This window comes from Lutjanus erythropterus, chromosome 18 (assembly GCF_056507025.1).
Source record: "Lutjanus erythropterus isolate fLutEry1 chromosome 18, fLutEry1.hap2, whole genome shotgun sequence".
Classification (NCBI taxonomy): domain Eukaryota; kingdom Metazoa; phylum Chordata; class Actinopteri; order Lutjaniformes; family Lutjanidae; genus Lutjanus; species Lutjanus erythropterus.
In genome coordinates, this window is record NC_139334.1 from 37,222,919 (window position 1) to 37,242,801 (window position 19,883).

At 39.2% G+C, this 19,883-nt stretch overlaps 1 protein-coding gene across 1 annotated transcript in view; it reads right to left on the reverse strand.

Moving 5' to 3' along the window:
- Window positions 1–7,121: 7,121 nt before the first annotated feature.
- The window catches only part of bcl11ba (BCL11 transcription factor B a), a 56,652-nt gene continuing 43,890 nt past the window's right edge, over window positions 7,122–19,883 (reverse strand). Inside the window, exon 3 of the mRNA XM_084742371.1 lies at window positions 7,122–10,765. Coding sequence (XP_084598497.1) covers window positions 8,763–10,765 — 2,003 coding nt within the window. The 3' untranslated portion in view covers window positions 7,122–8,762. The remainder of the gene's footprint in view (window positions 10,766–19,883) is intronic.

A 19,883-nucleotide genomic window follows, 5' to 3' on the forward strand; every position in this document is an offset into this window, starting at 1 on the left:
TCCTTTTTAACATTATTTCTACCATATGGATGCCAGTGAGAATGGGAGGGGGCACAGTGTTTCTTCAAATCAGCATGACTACTGGTTGATTTATCCTCAAACTTTTCTCCCTCCCTCCATCGCTTCATCCCCTTCTCCACTAACGTGACGGCTCTCCTTCCTCCCTTCTCTCTCCTATTTCCAAAGCTTAACTTCATTGTCTCAAGCCCCACTCCGCTTTCATCTTAAGACAAAGATTTATGTAAATCTTTGGGCCGGGCGTTAATGCGGAGCGCCATGTGAGAAATAGCATCCCTAAATCGTGGCATTGTTGTTGAAAATGACAAGGCAGGCCCGTTAATCCTACAATGCGATCATCCAAATGTGTCATAATGCCGTGTGTAGGCAGGCGAATCTGAATATCAAAAAGACGTCACGCACCTCTTATACGGCGCCTTCAGTACTTCCATCGCTAACACACTACTTCCCTCTATCTTCCTCTTTCTCTTTCTCTCTGTCTGCTTTTAAAGAACTCACCATGCTCGTCACTCTACTGGTGTTAAAAAAAAGGAATAAAACACATAAAATGCCACAATCTCAAGTTTGTTGCAGAGCAGAAATCAGCTTTCTCTTTTTTGTTCAGCTTGTTTTCTCCCACATATGAAAGCTTTGATTCATTCAGATAATAACAAACTACATGTGTGTAATTGTCTAAGTGGCTGCGATTGTGAGTTGAAATAAATCGATGGCTTCTGCTTTGTCACCCAGATGTATTTATTTCAGAGACAGCAGCTTTGTGGTGGAACAATATGAAGATCCAAAGGAAACAAAGACACGAGTCAAGTCACTGCATGTATGGAGCATTTAGCTAACAATCAGTTACCTTGTTTTCCTTTATTTGGGATGTGAAGAGGAGGCAGTGCCGACTCTTCCTCTTATTTGTGTGCAGCGCTGCTCTCAGGGATCAAACTGAGCCCAGTAAAAGTGTGATGAGGATTCATTTGCTGGGGGAAATTGACAGTGGAAGTGAGGCAGAGACCAAGGAGCGTGATAGCTGCGTTTTTTGGAAAGAGCCATGAAACAGGCATGCCAATCAATTGGACAGGGACAAGGCTGCTGAATGATAATGTTAATAATTACCAGCCACATCTAGGGACCCCTCCCCGATTGGCTGTGAAACCTCAGGCCCGAGCATTTCTATCCCTCTGCTTCAGGCACTCCTGACACTGTGACACCTCCTCGCCTGACCCCGGGTCCTACAACCCCCCCCCCACCACCCACCCACCTACCTCCTTCATTCCTCTGCCATCGAGTCGGGGAGGAGCCCTGCGGGGGGATTTTGTCAGGGAGAATAGCAGCGTTGATCTTGAAGGCTTAAGACCCTACTGTACCTGTCAACAGTGTGGCTTTGGCGCTGACGACCAGCGGCTTAAGTCATTTGAAGTTGCTTCTTTTTTTAATGAGGAGGGGAGGAGGCGCAGCGAGTGCTGACAGCCAGTCAGGGTCTTGAAATAATTCCATACCTCTGAATAACCAGAGGTGTCTGTCTGACTTAATCCAACCCACACACACACTTTAAGGTGGTGGAAATAAAAGCAAGTTGCAGGGCTAATAATGAGGACGTGGTGGCAGAGAGGAGGACGTCCTCGTCCTGTCACAATGCAGCTCCATCGCAGCACTGTGGACTGACTCCGTGACTCAAATGAACAAAGACGCATCTTTAATTAAAATTCAACTCTGTCATCGCCAATCAACTTTTATGATAACATAATACTCAACACTGGGACCCAAAACAATATAAACTAATCCATTCATTTTTTTAATTTATTATCCATTCATTTGCTGATTAATATCTTCAGTATATCCTGGCAGACACTGGATATTCGGTGCTGATGCCAGTTATGAATTCAAAAAATTTTAATATTGAGATATCGACCAAGATTATTTCTGCAAAATATAATATACAGAGTATTGAATATACATGTAAACACAATATATAGGTAACATATATGTTTTTGCAATGATCCCTCAGATGTGGTTAACATGCTGAAATAGCTTTTTCACTGGTATCTTTTCATTATCAAAAACTATAAATACAAAAAAAAAAAAAAAACACAAATGGAACTAACTATATATTAAGCCTAAATTATGAAAAAAGAATTAAATATACATAAAATGCTGTCTTTAAAGCTATCCTTTGTTATAGGCTCATACAACACGACATATATGCCAATACCAACTGAGATATAAATCTAGTTGTGATAGGCCACTATGGGTTGAGAGTATCAGTGTGGCTCTAAGCTTGAGGAACTGTTTGGTCTACAAAAATGTCAAAAAATGTCTGTCTCATTTTTGTCAAACCCAAAGACATTCAGTTTATTATTTTGGATAATGAAGAAAAACTGTAATCAGGAATCAGGAAATTTATGATTGAAAAAATGACTTTAGAGATGAATAAATCATCATATTACTTCCTGGTTAATTTTCTATCAATCAAGTAATAATTTCACATCTCTGGGATTTGTTTTGGCCTGTATTTTTAACTGTGATACAAACCTGTCCATGATTCGTCATTTCAGCTATTTTAAAATGAATTACTTTTGAAATCTAATAATTTTGAAATCTCTTTTTCCAGTGAGCTTCACTCCGAGCTTTCTCAGTCCTCCCCCCTCTTATTGGGTCTCATTACTTCGCTCTCACTTTCTTTCTCTTGGCTGGGATAATCCCCCCTGTAGGGGACTTCAAAGTGCAGGCCGGCCAGGGAAAAGCCTTAATTACCCATTTGCCTTGAAACTCAAGCCAAATCACAACTCGCCCCGGTCCGTCCGACTCCGCGCTCCTGCCTTCCTGGACTAATTGTGGGTCTGGATTTCTTTTTTTTTTCCTCTTCTGCTGCTGAAATGGAAAGATGAACTCAAATCAAAAAAAGAGAGAAAAATGTGAAATGTTGAAGCAGGTGATGTCGGAGTTAGTGATTGTATTATAGGGCACTGATTTGCCTCCTTGTTTGCTCTGCTTTTAAGAAGACAGTAAAATTAAATGATGCAAAGAGACCCTGCCGCTATCAATGTAGAATTTTGTATTTTCATTGTAAACGGGTGCAGATCTTTGTGATATAAAAACAGTAAATGAAGGGTTCACATATAAAAAACGTTTTTATTTGTTTTCTCAATTTTTTATTTATCTAAATCACATTTTTTGTTCAGGAAGTATCAGTCATGCTGGTATTTGTTTTCACAAAATGCGTCAATTTCTTTAGATTTTCATAATTCATGTTTTTTACTGTGAACTTAGTATAATAGCAATCAAGTGCTGGTTTATTCATTTTATCTGTTTTTGCAAATGAACTCTCCAGATTATCTATTTGAACAGAAAAGCCAGATGTCAGGCGACCAAAGACTTACTCTGTGTCTTTTGAATGTGATTTATATCATAACCTCATTCATTGTGGTCACTGAAAAATATTGAGCCCTGCTGATTGATGGTGAGGTTCAACACTTTAACAAGTAGCAGGGGCATGTCTGAAGTGGGGTTTTCTTTTTGACAAGAGATGTCAGTCAGCTCCACCGACAAGACAGAAGATGGTAACTGTGTTCACTGTGATTTTAAATGAGCTGAATAAACTGGAGGGTTACACGTTTTTACAGAGAGCTTCACATTGAATTATAAACACCTGAAAGGTTTAAAATATACTGTCAGTATTGACTGATAAATAAACAGTGAATAATCATTACTTAATTATAGAAGCTCAAAAGAAATCAAAATATACATACAATAAATGTAAAAAAAAATATCCTGTAAATTAATCTACAATAAAGGTGGTTATTATGAAGTTTACTGGTCATAAGTATCTCATAAATGATCACAAAGGAATTCATATGTAGGCTACATATAATATATGCATACACATACTTCAGAACATGCATCATCATGGTCAAAATGAACGGATAAATGAACCAAAGCATTAGAAATGTTTTCACTGAAGGTTTCAGTTTAAATTATAGATGCTCATATGAAAATTCAAATATATTTATAGTTTAAATAAAAGTATTGTGTTAGTGATGACACTTGCTTTTGGTGTGCTGAGGTATACTCTACATGGTTAAATTTGGTTAAAAATATGTAATGAACACTTAGAGGGAGTTAAATATACTGTTGTCTTATATTGAATAAGTTTTAAACATATCATTCATTCATTCATTTTCTGTAACCACTTATTCCGTAAGGGTCGCGGGCTGCTGGAGCCTATCCCAGCTGACATTGGGCGGGAGGCGGGGTTCACCCTGGAAAGGTCACCAGTTCATCGCAGGGCGTTTTAAACATATCATATTATTTTATGGTATAGTATAGTATAGTATAGTATAGTATAGTATAGTATAGTACAGTACAGTATAAGTATTGTGCTAATGACTAGACCATGCACAGAATGCAGTGTAGTCCATATAGAATAACAGTAAATTGTGGTGTGCATTTATGAGGTTTGTTTGTGTTTCTAATGCACCATAACTTTGTGGTGTACTTTTTAAAAGAAAAAAGGAGAAGTAGACAGTCTGAATGTCCGAATGTCATGTTTACTGTTACCAGCCAATGGCGTCCATGGGCCACACCTCAGTGACATCATAAAGAACACAAGCTGCAGCCTATAAGAGTCAGTTCATGTATTTAAATAAAGTGACATCACAAACAGCATCACATCTCTGCTCCCAGCCCCTCCCGTCTGCATTATTGAACATTAGTACATATCAAATAGTACATTTTCTCAAGTTCATCCCAGTGCCGCTTATTATTCTTATTGTTATTTTGTAAATCTAAAGCGAGCGGTCAGTGTGGAATGTGTCATTGATCTGGTTTGGACTGAAGAGACCTGGTGGGACAGCCAATCAAAACAGGACAGAAGAATTTGCCAGCAAGTGGCTGCTGTTATAAGAGAATAATAAAATGCAGCTTTACTTTAAAGGTGCTGCTGATGGGAGATGCAGTAGCTTTCAGGGTTTTATCTGAGCACCAACCATAAAAAGCATTAACAGTAGTGAAGGGCAGTCAAGTTGTTTTCTTCTTTGACTGGCAGCAGTTCAGGTGGGTTTGTGGTCAGTGTCAGCACCAGCAAATGTGTTTGTAGTTAATATAGGACTAAATTATGCCAAAAAGCTTAAGCAAAATTGAAGATTGCATGAGTAATGTTTGAGTTTTGTGTGTTTGCATGGTCCCTTTCTGTGTGAGCAGCTCAAAAGAACAAAATGAGACAAACAGGCAGAGGATGAAGAATTGTAACAGCTTGTATTTGTGCTCTGTTCTCATGCCGAGAAATATCAACGGGGGAGGCATGTGCCTGAAAACTGACATGGAGGTCACAAAGGTCAAACAGAATAATCCACACCCACCCACCCCACCCCCCAGTCCCAGACACAGGAAGTCACTGCCAGTGCCAGTTAGAAATCACAAACAAATCAGAAAAAAACAAAATGAAAACAGCGTAGTCATAGAAAACTATGTACAACCAATGGAGCGGTAAACAAAACATTGACTTGTGATTTGTCACTAAAAGGCCGTGGAACAACCTTCTGTACAATGTGATTCATTACAACAGTACAAATTCATCAGGTTATTTGCTCCTCGCCCATGAGAGGAAGAATACACCGTGGCAGCCTGTGAGTTGTGTCTCGTCACTGGAATGAAGTCACCCTCCCCCTGCAAGACGTCCCGAGGTACTCACAGTACCCTATTCACAAAAGGATGCACATAGCCTACAAGTTAAAAAAGACAAGCTCCTTAGGAAAGACAGCAAGTGCCTACACATGTATTTCAAACCATTCATGAAGAATAATCCATTCCAGAAGAAGAAAAATAGATACAGGTCAGGATTCTCAGTGTGTTTGTTCCTGAAAAGCAGAACCATTGTTCTGTTGTTTCGAAGGGAGAAAACCTCCATCTGTTAATGGAGCACCCACCTACCCACCCCCACCCCAACAGCCACCCCACCACCAAATCCAAGTTTGTTACAGCTCAGTCATTTTTTAATTTGTTTATTTTTTATTTCATTACACCCAAGGCAGAATAAAAGTTACTAAAACTGAAGACTTTTACAGTTACAGTGACAAAAACAGTTTAAGAGACCCACAATTTAAATTCGACTGCAAAATAAAAAATAAAAAACAAACTTTTTTCTATTTTTGTAAAATGCCCAGGCATTCTCCAATATTACAAATACTGGTATACTTTTACAGTAAACAAGAAAAATGTAATATATATTCATATATATTTATATATATACTAAAACCCCGTCACCAAAAAAAAAAAAAAAAAGAAAGAAAGAAAAAGAAAAGAAACAATATACACATCGCCACTACGGCATTCAGAGAAACTTTAGAAGCAAACCTGGAAAAAAAAAATACTCATTTGTTTAAAACACACATACACACAAATATTATTTTACCCTTGTACTTGTTTCAATACTGTAAACTTATTTTAAGACAGAGTGCACTAAATTCTTTTTTAGTTTCTGCATTTCCTGATTTTAGTTGAGTCTCTTCCTTGACATTTTGTGTGGCTTTTGTCCACTCCTGGAATTTTCTGTTGAGGGACAGACTCTTGTCCTTATGAGTGAGAAATTTGATATATATCTATATATAGGTTTGTGCCTTTATATGTACATATGCATACATATATACACACACAGACACATTGATATTGTGCTGGGTACTCCTAAACCTAAACTCAGCATTGTTTCATTTGTGTTAATTTAAATAATTCTGTTGAAATGTCAAATTACACATTAAAGTTAACACAATTTAAATTGTTTTTCTTGTTCAATTGATGCTTCATAAAAAGTGTTGCATTTGTCTGAGACAATAAATAGGAAGATCATTATTCAAGGCACACTCATGTCAAATTGAATGGCAGTACAAAAACTGTCCCAAATAAATAATAATATTTTTTTTTTCATTTTATAGTGCCAGCTTTGGGAAAGCCTTTCCTAACAACCCTGGGCACTTCAGCATCAGGAGATCCCAAGCTCTAGACCCTTCAGTACCTTTTCTGTCCAGCTCTGTGTGTGTGTCGGATGGAAAAATCATAAAGTGCGGGTCTGTTGTTAAGAGCTCTTAATTTATACACTGACAGCATTCAAATCAGATCTGATTTCAAAATAAAAAAGTGCCTCTAATGAAGGTGGATGGGGCCTGACTGAAACCTCAGGTTATGATATTTCTCAAATACAAAGGGGCATGATGCGAACTGATGCTGCTTGTCCTACTATTAGTATTACTATTTTTTAGCACACACTGATATCTTTTTCCTCTTCTACACAGAACTGTCCCACAACTAACAGTGAAACCTTGAAGGATTCCTATTCCTGGAGAGGTGACTTAATTAATCAGATTATAACTATTATACTATAACAATAAAAGTCAAAATGCACTGAACCACTTTTTAAACAAATTGTAAGATATTTTAGCACAAAAATGCATAGGGATGTTGATTTTTATAAATTTCGAGCATAAACTCTGAGAATTACATTTTCTGCAGAAATCTAGTTAAAGTAGTGGCATTTGCCATGTATGCACATACATTTAACCCTCTCTAAACTAATTAGAAGCAGTGACTTCAATATAAAGGAGTATAATAACTTTGAAATGAGGATAAAGCTTGGACATTAGCCTGGTAGGGGAACAGGGAAGCAGGGGATGCTGTAGTGGATACAACTATCCCTAATTCTTTCAACATATGATGAAATGGCTTCTGGAGGAATGAATGGGTAAATAAAAAAGTAGTATAGCTCACCCTGAGATGTCCCTGTTTTCACTCTCTTGTTCTTCTGTCTATCTCTATGCATACTCATCTGCATGACTTCATGCTCAGTTTACTCCTAATAAATAATATAGCCTAGGTCATATGGCTTCATGCAAAATAGAATACATGGTTGTGTGAATGCAGATAAGATGGTAGTAATTGGAGGGGTGTGAGGGGGTAGAGAGCAGAAGAATGAGGGATGGTTGTCGTAGCGTTGTTGGGGCTTGGTACTATGTACCAGTCAGCAGCTGCCTTATCTAGATCTGTTTCTTCTGGCTGGTAATGGTGTTCTCAGGAGGAGGCAGGGTTTATAAACCTTGGGATCCTCTTTGATTTTAGATTTACTGTCAAATATGACACTCAGTGCTACATATCCAATTATATTGACATGTTTTAGAGTCAGTTCATGCTACAATGCCAAAGGATTGTTGTCCGCGTATCGTCATCACACAAAATAATTATAGCATTCTCAGTTAACGCCACTTTCAAATTGAAGATTGAATTCAGCTTCTCTTCAAGAAATCACACATTTAGCTTAATATACAATTTCCTACAAGCAGCGGCCAAAAAAGATTATTTAAAATGGACCTTTGTGTTTCTACAAAACTCTCAGGATATCATGTGGGTTTTTAAAAAACAGACTAACGCAAAAACAAAATAAAACATTTTTTTTAAAAATGCCTAAATAAAAATGTACCTGCACATGCCAAAATACAAAATCCAATAAATACAGAAATTATTGCACAGTTAAAGGCTCCACATATGTTATAACTCAACTGACTGATTGTTTAAAAAGGAACCCCAAATGAGGCAGTTTAGACAGCTTCAATTGGTGTTAGGATCTCTGTTTTCACTTTTTTTTCTCAGTTGGCAGTTTCTTAAAAACACAAAATTAACCCAAAATTAATATTTCAGAAAAAGAGTATCCAGCTACCCCATTTTGTATATTTTTTAAGTCAAAGTGTGGCGCAGAGTATGGAAACAAAGAACCTGCTTTAGGTTCTCTCTGCTTGTTCAATTTTGACCTCATTGGTCATCAAATGTTCTCCATGCCACTTTTTCATATGTTTCTCTAGAGTGCTGTACACGCTGAAGGGCATTTGGCAAATGTCACAGCGGTAGACCTCCTTACCAAGCTGGCCATGTGTCTTCATGTGGCGTGTGAGCTTGGAGCTCTGGGCGCAGGCATAGTTGCACAGCTCACACTTGTAGGGCCTCTCGCCAGTGTGGCTGCGCCGGTGCACCGTCAGGTTGCTACAGTTCTTGAACACCTTGCCACAGAATTCGCAAGTGTCGCACCTCCTGCTGTCCTTGGAACTGGGTCGGCCAGGACCGGGCCCTCCACCTAGATGAGGTGTGCTGCCTCCACTTGCGGTGCCGCTGCGGCCCGACAGGCCGCCGTCCAGCAGGTCACCCGGAGGCGTTGAGAACCGCAGACTGCCATTCTCAGACGAGTGCTCAGAGGAGGTGGCGAAGGGCGATTGTCTGGAGTCAGTGAAGCCTAGGAAAGGGTCTTTGATGAAGTGGCGTGAGGCAGCATAACCCACCAGCCACTGAGAGTAGACATTCTCAGAGGGGATGTGGGGTGCTGGGGGAATGTCTAAGTCCTTCTCAATCTTGATCCTCTTATTCGAGGAATTGGACAGGCTGGGGCTGGTGATGGGGGTGGGCTTACGGGGAAACAGGCCTGAGAAAGAGTCACCGGAGCCACAGTTCCGGCCATTAATGGTTGTCCTCTCTTCCTGCTGGTGGTGGTCTATCTCCCCAGCCACTGAGTCCTCATCCCCTGTGTCTCGCTGGCCATCCGAGCATCTCTTGGAGAAGGGCATCCTTTTCCGATTGTCAACTATCAAATTATTGTACTGCTGTATAGAGTTGAGCCCTCCACCTTCCACCATCTTCTCAAGGGCGAATGATGACTTCTCCTCTGAGGGCGGTTTAGAGCCATTCTCCCTGTTCCGATAGAACTCAGATTCTATGCTGAAGTTGGATTCTGGTCGACTCTCATTCTCAAGTTCTTCTTCTTCCTCCTCCTCTTCTTCCTCCTCATTGCCTTCCCCCTGGAAGTCCCCATCACGATTCTTCATGCCCTCACCTGTGACATCGCTGGTGCCTGGCTCTGGGGAACTTGTGGTGGACAGTCCATCATCTGATCGCCCTGTCAGGGATCCAGCCTTGTGCATGTGGGTCTTCATGTGGCGCTTCAGCTTACTTGCCTGAGAGCAGGCGTGGTCACACAGCTGGCACTTGTATGGTTTTTCTCCAGTATGGCTGCGCCGATGCACCACCAGGTTGCTCTGGAACTTGAAGGTCTTACCGCAGAACTCACAGGACTTGATCTTGTTCTGTGTCTGGGGAGGGGTGGTGCTATTTGGGGGCATTGGAGGTAAGGGAGGGGTGCTCAGAAAGGGTGATTTTGGCCCAGGCTGGAAGGGGTTGGGGTTTAGTAGTCGGTGCATAGGGTTGGCCCTGCTTGGTGACAACGGTGGTGTGGTGCTATTGGTGTTCCCTGCCAACTCACGTAACCGCCTGGAGAAGTCCATGGACTGGGACTCCATGGCCATGGGCGTTAGCCGCATCACCCTCTCAAAGGCACTGGGGTGCTGGGAGATGAGGCCCATTTCCTCTGCACTAAGGCGTTCCAGCCGATGGGGGTCCAGGTGGTGGCGGGGAGGTGGGCTGACGAATGGAGGCGTGTTGGGGAGGCGGTTCTCCATGAAGCCTGGGGGAGGCTCCCGGAGCAGGGGGCCTGTCATCCTCAGGAGGTGGAAGGGGTTGTTGTCCCCGAGAAAGTTGGTGAGGGGAGACTGCGGGATGGAGTCGTTGCCCATGGGTGGAGGCATAGTGATGCGTGGGGTGAGGGCTGTGCTGGAAGGGTTGGACTCCAGGTATATGCGAATGCCGTGCGTGTTCTGGGCATGCTGCAGCAGGAACCAGGCACTGGGGAAGGGCTGCTTACATGTGGTACATATATAGCTGGAAGGTTCATCCCTGCCACCTGCAACACACAGAGACAGAAATACAATAAATATTTCATCTGAGAGCCAACTCATGTATAGGACAATCTTATAACTCCAGTCAGACATGCACAAGATATCTGAAATAACAAGGAAGTTCAACATAAAACTCTCCTTCCTTTTTAAAGACATTATTAGATAAAAGTAAAATTTGCTTCATTCACAATTCACAGATTGTCATTAACAATATAATTTTTTAAATAACTGCTCGTATGCTCATAAACTTGGCAGAAAAGCAGTGAGATACAATAAGTGTGTTTGCTTTTTATTCTGCGTAATAATCGCAGTAGCTGGAAAGGCCTTGACTCATCATGTTGTCACATAAATGCTACATACTTATCACATTTTTGACAAGTTCATTTTCACAGTCACACTGAATCCATGTTTTGAGTGTAGTTTAATCTCTCACTTGGTGCAGAGTGAATGTCTCTCCACCACAAACAGCTGAATTATTACAGCATGACTGTGGGTGTTTGTGTCTGCATCTGGGCTTACATGTACAGTAAGCATGATGCTAGATGTATGCAAGTGTGCACGCTTGCATGTGCTTGCAGAGTGAATGATTTTAAAAAGCCGGGAAGCCCTCCAAGCAGAGAGTCTGTAATGTTTGCCAAGTTAGACATGCCAAACTCATATTGGTGAAGATGAAGGATGTACAACTTCAAGAGTTATTTAAGGAAGACTAATCACACACCAGCAAATAAAGGTCTCAGCTCTTTCAGGGAGTAAAATAAAGAAAAAAAAATCAGACGAGAGCAAGAAAAATAAATGAGTGTATAAAGAAAAATGGCCTCCAATACACACATATAGCATGGAGGGAGAGCAAAGTAGTTTATATGCAATGTCGATTGCATATATGATATTTTTAAACTCATTAGCATTAAAAAAGCAGCTGTATCTGTGTTATGAGCTGGTCTGAATAAACACATCACAGGCTTCAATACTCCATAAAAACAGAATAATCCCTTTATCACCCTTTTAAAAGTCAGAAACCTGTTTAACCATTTCCTAGACAGCAAAAGACCTTTAATATTGACTTTGCAATCATACACACAAAACATGAGCTCATGTTAAGACTGGCAATCATTTGTAGTAAATGAGGTGGAATCATAGAAAACAACAGAAACCTTAAAAATCCAAATATGATTTTCCAAAACAAATCAATATGATTTTGAAAAAGAAATCCACACTCTGTTCTGTTCATTTAACAACTAATTAATGTAAGTGCTTTTATGTAAGACACATGCATGCACACAACATACCCAGACACCCCCCTATACATACACACACACGCACAGATAATGGTAATAGTGTTCTTGTTCTTGCTCTCGCATTTATTAAATGAAAGCTTGTTGTCTTGACCTAGTACACTCATTTCAGATACTAGTGGAAACATATGCTGCTGTAATTGTTTCAGCCACATGCACACACACACACACATACACACACACACACAGACACACATACAGAAGTGTCTCCTGCATACTGTGTTTCATATTGTGTTTCATATTTATAGATGTTGTTTGCCAGAAAACATGGGGAGCAAATTCTCTTTAATTTCATTTCATCTAAATGTCCACCTTCCCTGTCTGTAAATAAAAGTCCTGAAAAATTAACTGAAATTAAATGCATGCATGATGCCACAATTCATAACAAAATGAATAAAGTGAATATTAATAAAGATGTGTGTAGTACATTTAAATCACACATTTTTATATTTTAAAACACCTTCCAATAATGTTTGCTCTAAAATAATCAGTTTAAATACATGTGAAAAGACCAATCAGTTATCTATGAGGTATATAATCATGTATAAATAATATTTTGTTTTGTATTTAAATATTCTTCTAATAATGTTCAGTAATTTAATAATCTGACATGAAACTCAAACACCTAGTCTCTTCTCCTCTCTCCTTCGCTTCCTCCTGTGTGTGTGTGTGGGTGTGTGTGTGTGTGTGTGTGTGTTAAGGAGGAGAGGCAAGAGGCGGAACAGCTGTTCACCTCCACAGTCCTGTAAAGCCTTTTGACTTAATTATAGTGGACAGCACATTCACACACACACATGCACACACACACACGTACAATGAAAATAAGAGCTCCCCATGCCTCAGCTTTTGTCTGCACCTTTTTCCTCTCTCTCTGTCTCTCTCTCTGTCACACACACACACACGCACAGACACACACACACAAACTTGTTTTACTGCTGAATCCTAAGAACATGAAGAACAAGAACCCTGAACACTCCAAAAAAGAAACATCCCCCTTCCACACACACACACACACACACACACACACCACGCCCCTCCTCTCTGTTCGTTCAGCCCGTTGATCCATGAGTAAAAACTGTAGAGAGAGAGGATCCTCCCTCCGTCTCTCAGCTGAACTTCTTGTCTGCCGACAGAAGTCATCGGCAGGGCAGCCGATGTTCATTTCTGCCCAACAATTAAGAGCAGAGGGGTGTGTGTGTGTCTGTGCATGTGTGTGTGTGTATGTGTGAGTGGATATAAGGGGAAGAGTGTGTGTCTGCAGCGCAATGCCATTTCTCTCAGGCCGCAGTGGAAGGAGTGGGTCGTGGGTTTTGTTTGGGGGGAGTGTGTGTGTGTGTGTGTGTATGTGTGTGTGTGTGTGTGTGTGTGTGTGTGCGTGCGGCCTCCCGGGGGAAGGGAGTCCAACGCAGATGGCAAATAAAGTATGCAGCCCGAGGCGAGAGCACATTATGCTAATTCTAATGTCAGCTGTACTTTAATATACGACTCTATTTAATCACCCCATTATTTCCTATTTCCATATGAAAAAACAGAGACAGAGAGGGAGCTGCTCATCACTTGATTTGGTCGAATGCAGAGAGCATGTTTTATGGACTGTGTGTGTGTGTGTGTGTGTGTGTGTGTGTGTGTGTGTGTGTGTGTGTGTGTGTGTGTGTGTGTGTGTGTGTGATAGAGAGAGAGAGAGAGAGAGAGAAAGAGAGAGAGAGAGAGTGCTTGTGTGTGCATGGGGCTGAATAAGAAAACACACTCCATCCTCGACATCTGCACAGATACTTTATTCCATTCTCTCTCTCCTCTCTCTATGTTTCTGTCTTAAACACACACACACACACACACACACACGCACACAGTTTGAATTATGACCTACTGTATGTGTCTTTACAGTAAGGATGGACTTTGTGTGTGTGTGTGTGTGTGTGAGGTTATATGAGTTCACTTTCTCTTCCTGACATGCAGCTTTCTGTCTTTAGAAATATTAATACTCAACAGATTTGTTCTTCTAATGACTGGAAACTAGAGCTACAACAATTAATCGATTATTAATTAATTATCAAATTAATCACCAGCTATTCTGATTGCCAATTAATCATTTTGAGTAACTTTTTAAGAAAATAATTTCTGATTTCAGCTTCTTAGAGGTGAAAATACTGCTTCATGACAGCAAACTGAATATGTTTGGTTATGGACAAAGCAAGACATTTGAGGATATCATCTTGGGTTTTGGAAAACACTGATTCCCAACATTTTATGGGTGAAATAACTAATCACTTAATCAAGAAAATGAATAACAGATTAATCAACAGTGAAAATGGTAAGATGCAGCCCTACTGGAAACAAATTGAATTTATTTTCGCCATATAAAACTCCTGTGCTTTGCTTTCCATAAGTTCTATTACTGACCGTGACATCAATAGTTTTATGTCAGCTGTCTTGCCAAAGTCCAAGTCCATCTGTCAAGTTGCTAACTACCTAGCAGTAAAACTTGTTGTGTCCTGTTGAGACCTGCTCTGAATTGTCAAAATCCCCTCTTTACTCGACACGCTTAGCCAAAAGCAACATGTGTGGAACTGATTTGTCTCTTTTTTTATTATTAGAGCTGCAACTGATGATTATTTTTATTACTGATTAATCTGCTGGTTATTTTAATGATTAATCAGTTAATCGTTTAGTTCATAAAATGTAAAAAAAAAAAAAAGGGATAAATGCTCATCATAATTTCCCAGAGCCCACAGTAATGTCTTCAGATTGTGTCTTTTGTCCAAAACCCAAAACCCAAAGAAACCAGATCCTCAATCCTTTTGCCTGAAAAATGACTGAAACAATTAATTGATTATCAACTAATTTTCTTTTGACCGACTAACTAATTGTTATTGTGTCTTGCAAGGTGCTGTATAGATCTTTCTTTTATAGCAGCCATTTTGACTTGTCACATCAGATGAAGCACAGGTGTAATTAGTAACACAAATGCCAGTCAGACTTTACATTCAAGGTTATGCTCATCTGATGTTGCAAATATGTGGAATTAAATGTTTAACTGTGCATCGTTAGGTGGAAAGACATGATACAAAAGAACAAAAACAAGTTGTTTTTCAGGATTTAGAGACAAACAAGAACACAGTAGATAAAAAAAAGAAACAAAGCAGTAACAACGCAATGCATATCAGCTATGTTAAAGTTATGAGAAGCCATCACTGCTTTAATATTTCAAATTTGAATATTTCATTTTAAGATTTTGCCAAAAATGTTAAATGAAATTATAAAACAGGTTTGTTTGTTTCTCCTTTGAGGATAAAGATACAGATTTCACACTGGTGAGACTTTGGAGAAATTTTTTTTAGAAAAAAGAATCCATGTTTAGTGTTTTCACTGACAGTAGTTAAAATGCTTGCTACTGAATGAGCACAAGGAAATCTAATATTGTGTCCAGGGTTTAGCCTGTGGCTTCAGCAATTACTGCTGACAAACCATTTTTAAGCATTTAATATCCCTCTACTCATGTTCATTTATTTTAATTTGTCTTTCAGTTTTAAACATGTGTGGCATGTGGCATACTAATTCTTTCATAGCATTTCATTCTAATAGAACTATTGGGAATAGAAAAATTTACAGTAGAGCTGCAACAATTAAAAAAATATCAATCAATAATTAATCAGTAATTACATTAATCAACAACTGTTTTGATAATCAATTAACTGGTTTAAGAAAAAAAGATTCCAAGTTCTTTATTGTGAATATTTTCCTATGACATAAAAGTGGTTTGTGGACAAAGCAAGATATTTCAGGACCATTTTCTGACATTTTATAGACAAAACAACTATTAAGCGATTAATCAAGACTTTTAAAATAATAAATAATTGTAGAAAATAAAAATTAATCAACAAATTAATTGACTTGAAAATAGCCCTAATGTACAGAAATTTTTCCAACTTCAAAATGGATATAATTGGCCCACTTTCATTATGAAATTGTAAGAAATGATTTGTTTGAGATGACTGATTAACCCCCCCCCGCCACACACACACACACACACACACACACACAAACACATACACATGTGCTCACAAGGTCTGGCTTGTCAGCCATGGAAGAAATGTCCCACAAATCAGACAGAAATCATCAGGGACAGAAGACAAAAAGTGAAAAAAAAATCAAACATGCTGACAAAGAGAAGAAGTGAGTGAACAGTGTGTCAGTGGGAGACTCATTCACAACCATGCAGCTCTCTGTATGTCTCTGTCTCTGTCTGTCTCCAGTGCTTTCTAGCCTTTCTCTCTCTATCAGTTGAAGTGCGGTCTGGCCCTATGCCTGTGTTTTGTTTGGCTCACGTTCACACACAGACACACACACACACACACACACACAAACTCACTTACACACTCTGGCAGCACAACCTGTTTGGACGAGTCTGAGAGAAAAGGAAAATGTGTGCTGCCGTGTTGAATAAAAGTTGTTTTTTTTTCATATTTCTTAAAAGAGGTTGATAATTTTATGGACACACACACACACACACACACACATTTGACAGTTGAAGTTGTGTCACTGATGAGAAGATAATGTGATAACATGTAGTCATAGTGTGTAAGAATGTGATATTGTAAATACTGCAGTGCATGATTGGTGTGTGTGTTTGTGTGTGTGTGTGTGTGTGTGTGTCCTCCAGCAGCGGCCATATGGAGGAGAAACTTTACGCAGAGACAAACACACTGGCTTCCATGCATCTCTCTGTCTCTCATCCCTCCATCCTTCATTAGCGTTTGCTTTAGGTCTCCTCTCGTCTGCATTCCTCCTTCCTGGTTCACTTTCACACAGTATAAAACTCTCATTACTGATTCCAGTTTTCACTATGATTCAATTTGCCATAATTACTGTGGCTGCGGCTAATAAAAAAGGGAAGAGAGGGAACGGCTAGAAATCGGTGCGAAGGTCAACTGGCAGTTAGCGGCGTTCATTTTCATCTCAGTGTATTCATCTGGGGCGGCTAATGGCCCAATTTTCTCCCCCTCGCTCCTCAATAAATATTGCTGGAATTACAGGTTAAATAGCTAAATTAAATCACAGCTATTACAGATGAGGGAGGGAGGAGGAGAGACAGAGAGAGGAGGAGAGACACAGTCAAATCTGTACAATTACACAGATCGCCACAAAGTGTGCGATTAATGTAGCGAGTGTTGGAGGAGTGTGTCACATTATTACATACATCATTTTTCTGTGTGGCCAGTGGCCGACGTGAAGACAAACACAGAGAGAGCGGACTGTGAAAAGTTAAAGTGACTCATCTTTAATCTTCACCTCTTCTCACACGCATGCTTTTACATTCAATTTAATCTTTCACTCCTCTTCACATTTGTGTCTTCTTAAACTGAAGCTCTTCTTGTAACAATTTACTATAAGCTTTATTGTTTTTTTAATCATACAAACTATAAACTGAATTTCTTCCCGTGGAATGTGATTATACTGATGTGTAATGTAGTAAAACCCAAAACCTCTGGATAGATTAAACTGACAAGACTTTTTTTCAGCTGAAAAACATGAAAGCACAGTTAGAAACTTGGACAGAACTTAAGGGTTGAGATACTGTGATATCTATAATAAAAAAGACATAATTCAAGGTTAATTTACCTGCTTTTTCTCCTGGGCTTTTGACCAGTAAGCTCCAGGAAGTGCAGGAAAACTGATATTTTGACTAATATTGCAATATTAGAGGGAATCATAACTTTTATATAATTATTCTCATTTTCATTGAGAAACATATTAAAATGATTATGGTGTGATTATTGCAACAATCTGTGCCAAACAAATATGTTTTCTTATGTCTGCATGTATAAGCCACGACATCTCTGCAGCATGACAGTATTTAATTTGTATTTAATGCTTCTTTAAAACACACTTTTGCCTTTGACAAGTGATGAAAATTGCACTTGGCCATACTGCGATTTTGATAAAAAATTTTAAGGAACTGTTCAGCCGTGGATCAAACTTTCTGGTTCTTAAAACACAGAGCCAACACTGGCTACACACATACATATACACTTGTTGCTTGAAGCACCTTGAGTTAAAGGATTTCCTTCAAAATGCAAAAGATTATATTCAAAAAATCCTCACAAGTCAACCAGTGCATGTGGGCTAGGTGACAAGGCATTTTATCAGCATATGTATGAAAAATCTAAAATGATCAAATAGAAAAAACAGTGAAGTGTGTGCCACTGTTAAGTGTTAGACGAGAGACCAAAGCCGGACCAACTGGGCAAAGTGGTTAACTGAACTCCAGTCTCACTGGTATATGATCATTTCATAGAAGATTTGTATAGTAATATGGGCACTATATCACAAAAACATGAAAAAGCTGTACAAAGAGGAAAAGGATGGTAAACAGGGGCTTGGCACATTATTCTAGCCCCAGGAGTTCAGAGCAGTTTAAACCAGCGCTGCATCACACAGAACTCCAGATGTGTAAGACAAAAACTTCAACAATCATGTTGTTGATTTTCAATTACAACTGACTCCAAATCTTCAAATTAGACAATAGAAATCTGTACAACAATAATAACAGAGATCATATCACCATCATGATATGATTTTGCTGAAAGCCAGTAAAAACATAACAGTGAAGTATCACCCAGCCCTGTGGTGCACAGCCATCCTGACAACAAAACACAAACAAAATACAACTCTCTATTCTCAGCACTTCTGTGTAAGTCCAGCTGTCACAATCGATTATTTTTTTTTATTGTGGATTGATCCATCAATTATTTTGTTGATTAAATACTCCTGTCACAATCATGTCACTTGAAAAATAGGTCCAACTTATGTTGAACCTGTTTGTACCTATTCAAGTCTTTCCATTAACAAATATTTTCATTATCAATTAATCTGTCAATCATTTTCTGGATTAATTGATTAGCTATTTGGTCCATAAAATGTCAGAGAAAGGGTGAAAAATGTTGATCAGTGTTTCTCAAAGCCCAAGACAACATCCTCAGAAACCAGAAAATATTCACATTTAAGAAGCTAGAATCAGAGAGATCTGAATTTGAGGGGTCTCAAGATGATTTATAAGATATGAGAAAAAAATAAAAACAGATTTCTGATGAACAAAATTATGTTTTTCTAACTTTTCTAAAATCCTTCCTTTTAGTAGCAAAATTCTGGAGACTTTAACCTCCTCAGGACTCAGGCTGAACAGTGAATCAAAATATTATCAAAACCATGTAGCCAAGTGCAATGTCCAAATCACAGAAGCTGCAATTTTTTATTAAGGTAAAATTTGTGACAAACAGCATTATGATGAAGTTCTGCTGCAGAGATACAGACCTCAACAAGTGTCAAATCATCAGCATTTTAATATTTTTTTTTTTTTTTTTCAGTGAAAATTAAAAATGTGATCAGTTGTAATATCTGTCAAAATAATCGTAATGTAACTTTTTAGGACCTTAAAAATAATTCAGATAAAACAATCTGAGATCCAAGATGAATCTTAAAGCTCTGCTTGTCTATAAAGGCTCAGAACAGACACACACAGGCGTCCAGTTTGACTTGAGATGATAACCTTTTTTTCTCTCTCAGTCAAACAGAATGACCAGCAGCAGCAGCAGGTTTAATCCTCATTCATCTAGATTTCCCTCTCTCCCTCTCAGTCATCTGTGTGCATGTCATTTCATCCCTCTGGTTAGTGTAGTACTGTCCTCTTCTTGTCCGATGTCCCACCTTGATCTCTCAATCAAGCAGACTTATGAACACCATGGTGTACAGTAGACCCCGCTCCCTCCGTCCAATCAAAAGTGGATTAGAGACCAGAGCTGGTTTGCATACATCAGGTCCTGATGTAAGGGGG